At 36.4% G+C, this 5,413-nt stretch overlaps 1 protein-coding gene across 1 annotated transcript in view; it reads right to left on the bottom strand.

The window, feature by feature from the left end:
* GRAMD3 (GRAM domain containing 3) overlaps positions 1 to 4,070 on the bottom strand; it is a 167,604-nt gene extending 163,534 nt beyond the window's left edge. Inside the window, exon 1 of the mRNA XM_006870671.1 lies at positions 3,946 to 4,070. Within this exon, the coding sequence (XP_006870733.1) occupies positions 3,946 to 4,070 (125 nt within the window). The remainder of the gene's footprint in view (positions 1 to 3,945) is intronic.
* Between the last annotated feature and the right edge of the window lie 1,343 nt (positions 4,071 to 5,413).

Here is a 5,413-nt window from a genome sequence, read left to right as displayed (position 1 = left end):
TTAAAGTCTACATTAAATCAATAAGAAGATATAACAAAGGTGTTGAATATAGGACTAATTTAGAAATTTAACTATATTTCTGAACCAGTCAACAAGAGAAATTTTAATTAAAGCACCTAGGAATACATCTAGCAAATGATGTGTAGGATCTTTGAATAGAAAATTCTAAAAGTTCACTGAGGTGCCTTAAAGAAAACCTAAATGAGTGGAGGAGCTTACCATGTTTATAAGTAGGAAGATTCAACACTGTAAATATGGCAGATTTTCTCTAATTGAACAACAGATTCAAGGTAATGTAAATTTTAAAATCCTTGCTAAACAAACATTCTGAAATTTAAATGAAAGAGCAAAAGGTCAAAAAAGCCAAATGCCACAATAAAACATTAAAAAAAGAATAATAATAGCCAAATGCTTCGGGACTAAATAAAGAATCTTTACCTATTAGATGATAAAGTTTTTATTATAGAGTGACAATAATTGAGAATAGCATGCTATTAAACTAGCTGTTACTGAGTCGATTCTTACTCATGGAAATCCCATGTGTGTAGTATAGAATTGGGTTTTTATAGCTGTGACCTCTCAAAAGTAGATCCCCAGGACTTTTCCAAGGTGCCTCTGTTGTTGTGGTTGTCAAGTGTTGAGTCAGTTTAGACTCATAGCAACCCTGGATAGGGTTTCCGAGGCTGTAAATCTTTGTGAGAGCAGAAAGCCTTGTCTTTATTAACTAAGTCGTAGCAGAGGAAAACCATAAATAATGTAATTAATAAATTGATAGATTAAGAATAAGAACTCTTCAAATAACATACTAGCCTGACATACTTCAAATAGGTCTTATGCTAGAAAAAGTATTTGCAACAAATATATCTGACAAAAGATTAGTCCCTGGAATATTTTTAAAACCTTACAAAAATAAGAAAAATATATTCATGCTCATAATTTATTACCTAAGAATTCCTCTCTTAGGTATATGACTTAGAGACACTCTTGCACAAATGTAGGAGGAGACAAGAGACAATATTTTACCCAAAATATTGCTCATCAAAACCTTTGATATGCAGATGACAAATCTTGTTTGTTGAAAGTGAAGACTTTCAGCATGTGCTTATGAAGATAAAAAATGATAGCCTTTATTATAGATTACATCTCAGCATAAAACAAAAATCCTCACAATTGGACTAAAAAACAATATCATGACACACAGAAGAAAGTCTGAACTTGTCAAGGATTTAAGTCTTACTTGGATCCACAATCAGCATCTATAGAAGCAAGAAATCAAATGACACACTGCTTTGGACAAATCTGCTATAAAAGAACTCTTTAAAGTGTTATTAAAAATCAAAGATGTCACTTTGAGACCTAAGATGCGCCTGACCCAAGCCATGGTATTTTCAGTTGCCACATATGAATGCAAAAGCTGGACAATGAATAAGAGGACCAAAGGAGAACTGATGCCTTTGAATCATGGTGTTGGTAAAGACTCTGGTAGCATAGTGGTTACTAATCAGGCTGCCAACCCCAAGGTCAGCAGTTTGAAATTACCAGCTGTTCTGCAGGAGAAAGATAAGGCTTTCTGCTCAGGTAAAGATTTATAGCCTCAGAAACCCTGTACAGGGTTGCTATGAGTCGGAACCAACTCCATGGCACACAACCACCACCACCAGGGAATATCTGGCCTGCAAAATCATTTGGTCTGGCCCTGCCAAGACAACTGAAGTTCAAGTCATTACATTGCTGTTGTTGTGAAGTGCCATTGAGTCGGTTTTGACCATAGCAACTCTGTATAGTGTTTCCGAGGATCAGCTGATGAGCTTGAACAACCAACCTTGCAGTTCAAACGGCTTTGCAGTCTGGCACATTAACCCACAGCACCACACCTTAGGGGTGAGTTAATTAAATGTTTGACCAAATACAGCAGGTTAATTTTTGCATTGATAATTTTGTATGGCCCACAAATGATGTTATAAATTTTGGCAGAAAAAAATGTTCCCCACCCCTGGAATATACCATGGACTTTCAGAAGAACAAATAAATCTGTCTTGGAAGAAGTATAGGCAGAAGACTCTTTAGACGTGAGGATGGTGAGACTTGGTCTCCTGTACTTTGGACACGTTATCAGGAAGGACATTACACTAGAAAGAGTAGAGTCAGTAAGAAGAGGGAGCTGTGATGAATTGATACAGTGGTTGCAACCATGGACTCACACACAACAATGATTGTGAGGATGGTGCAGGTCTTAGTGGTGTTTCATTGTGATGAGTCATAACCAACTAAATGGAACCTAATAACAAAATAGGTATTCATTCATTCAAAAATTTTTGCTTTTTTTTGTCATCTCTGTGAGAGCAGGGCCTAGGTTTATCTCTACAATGACTGTATCCTTCATGCCTTGTACATAATCAAACTATTTGGAAATACAAATGTTCGTATGTCTTTTGGTAACTTCTAACACACATTTAAAAAAATCACTTATAGATGATAAAACATACATTTAATATTCTGAATACTCAATATGGAGGAGAAAGACACCTGGGATCTTTGCTTTAAAGGAGCTTAACTTTAAGGTTGATGTAGGTTTTAATTTCATTTTGTCCTATTTATTCACTTGTAGTTATTTAAATCTACTTAAGTTATATTTATTCATTTTTATGTGTTGTATGGAATCCTGGTGTGGCTCTCTAGGATAAACACTGGACTGAAAGATCAGTTTGAATCAGTTCAAACTCTGCGGCCACTCCTCAGGAACCCTATACAGGATTGCTATGAGTAGGAATCAACTAGATGGCACTTAACAACAACAACAACAATGTGTTGTATATTTATTTGCTTATACATGCTTGTTTAATTTCTCTTGATTAGAACTACTGCTCTAATTGCAGGGTTGATGAATTAAGCTTACAAAGCAAGTCAAAAGGCACTTGGACCTCAGCAAAATATGTAAAGAATAAAAGAGTTTTGCATTTTCACTCACAGGAATTTTGCTTTGGGTTACACAGCCTCTAATGTATATAGGATAGATTTGTGCTTATAAGCAATAGAAAATCAAACTAATTTTAAAATACGAACATTAAACAGTATTTTATGTATGTTCAGACTCTTATTCTTCTAAAAGTTATGTAATTTGTTTTCATAATTTGACATTCTGATATGTGAATGCTTTTAAATAAAATGGGATTTCTTTGTTTTCTAGTTGATTGAAAAAAAACTTTCATTCTAAGCAGTTCTTTGGGTAAATAATTCAAAATGAAAATAAATGATCATATTTAACCTTTGACATTCCAGATATAAATGTGCAGATCAGGTGTGATGTTCATTCCTTTGCTTTTACTTAAGAAGTTTCCAGGAAAGTTAGTTGAGAAACTATTTCTTGTGTTACCATTTATTCTTGATTTTTACTTTTTATAAGTTGCTAGAGAATTCTTATGAGTCAAAAGGAATAAAGAGCTGATATGTGAATCTCTATCAAGATATATAATTATAAGAGTAGCGTTGGTATGGATATTAATATCTACAATGAAAAAGGATATGTTTTTAATTGGGTCAAAGCTTCTGAAAAATCACTGTAAATAGTTAATAGAAAGCCAAAAGTGTATAATTAAAACTATTTTAATAATAAATCAGGTAATTTTTACACCGAAGTTGGTTTATGGTTCAAATATTTGGCTTTTCTTCCTAGGAACCTGAGTCAAAAAACAAGGCAATGCATAGTGGACCAGTTCTCCAATATTAAAAAAGTACTGCAAAGGGCACAGACAATTGTGATTTTTAAAATAGAAGTAATAGTTTTATTTTCTCAGATCATAGCTTTCTGATGTGTTCTCTTGGAATTCACTGGCTAAAATATCTAGTCTGTGCTTCCCTTGGTAGAATTCTACTGCAGGGATGAGAAAGGAGCTCGTGAGATCCCGAGGCTGGCAGCTGGGAAGGCCAGTGCCCAAGGACACCCACCTGAGAAACACTGAGCCGGGGCCATCCGTGAAGCTGTTCTGGGTCTCCAAGTGGGCCTTCTGTGGGCTGTCCAGACTTTCAAACTGGAACACAGCATCACTGGAAGACAGCCTTTTTTTCACCATTGTGGATTTGTAGACCGTAAAATCAAGAAATAAACTCAAATACTCATTTCTGAATCTCCCCAATCATCTGAAAATCTTTGCATGTTATCATTGCTCAATGTCTGTACTGCAGGAAGCACTTTCTTCACATGACTCCTAACTGAAGCTTTTTCTTTTTTTCAGTCAGTTAATGAGTAACATATAAGTATGACACAGGTTGGAATTCTTCCTGCGCACATTTGCTCTAAGGGGAAAATAAGCTTGTTTGGAAAATTCAACTTTCTGTTTACTAACATAAGCAACACTTCGATCTGTGGATTTAGGCAGAAAAAAAATCTATGGAAATGTAGAAATTTTAAAAAGCCTGAAATGCAGAGATTAGCAGTATCTAAACAATTAAACTAGGGACACTTTTTCTAACCACCTGAGCCTGACCAACAGGATCAGTCATGTGGCTAGGCCTTTACACATACAGTAAATAACCTGCCCACTTTTCTTTGCAGTGACAGTTTGGAGAGACACAGGAGTTGCATGGCTGCAAGCAATCCCTCCAAAAGAACTCGATAGCTTCTTAGTTGCCATCAAGCCAACCCCATAGTGTATAGCTTGTCAGAGCAGATTGCCAAGTCTGTATTACAAGGTGCCTGCTTCTGGGTGACTTTGAACCATGAATCTTTCTGCTAGTAGTTGAACTCATAACCGTTTAAACCGTCCAGAGGCAAAGGTTTGAGCTCCATCTCTGTTGCTTGCTGGCTGGTTAACAACAGTTGATTCCTGCTAACTCTGCTGAAATTAATTATCTGCCCTGCCTATCTCACAGGACTAGGATGAAATAATATAGGAGAATATGCCATAAAAATTTGGAATGGTGCCATGCACTATTAATATATTAACTAGATACCCACCAGCTGCTCCTTGGATATCTTATGCAGGGTTGCTATGAAATTAGAACTGACTAGACGGCACTTACCAATAACAACAGCCTACATTTAGGAGCCCAGGTGGTGCTATAGGATAAACACTGGACTGCTAACCTCAAGGCCAGCAGTTCAAATCCACCAACTGCTCCGTGGAAGAAACAGAGGCTTTCTGTTTCCATGAAGATTTGCAGTCTTGGAAATCCTATACAGGATAAAATGAGTTGAAATGGACTCAGTGTCAGTGGGTTTTGTTTTTGTTATGTGCTGTTGAGTTGGTTTTGACTCATAGTGATCCTGTATAGGGTTTCTGAGGAACAACTGGTGGGTTTGAACTGCTCACCTGGTGGTTTGAAGTCCAGCACTGATCTTGCAGTGCCACAAATATCCATATCAAGGATCCCTGATGGCATTGTGGGTTACATATGGGGCTACTAACCACAAGGT

Source organism: Chrysochloris asiatica, unplaced genomic scaffold, assembly GCF_000296735.1.
Source record: "Chrysochloris asiatica unplaced genomic scaffold, ChrAsi1.0 scaffold00147, whole genome shotgun sequence".
Lineage (NCBI taxonomy): Eukaryota > Metazoa > Chordata > Mammalia > Afrosoricida > Chrysochloridae > Chrysochloris > Chrysochloris asiatica.
This window is presented reverse-complemented; position numbering and strand designations above follow the sequence as displayed.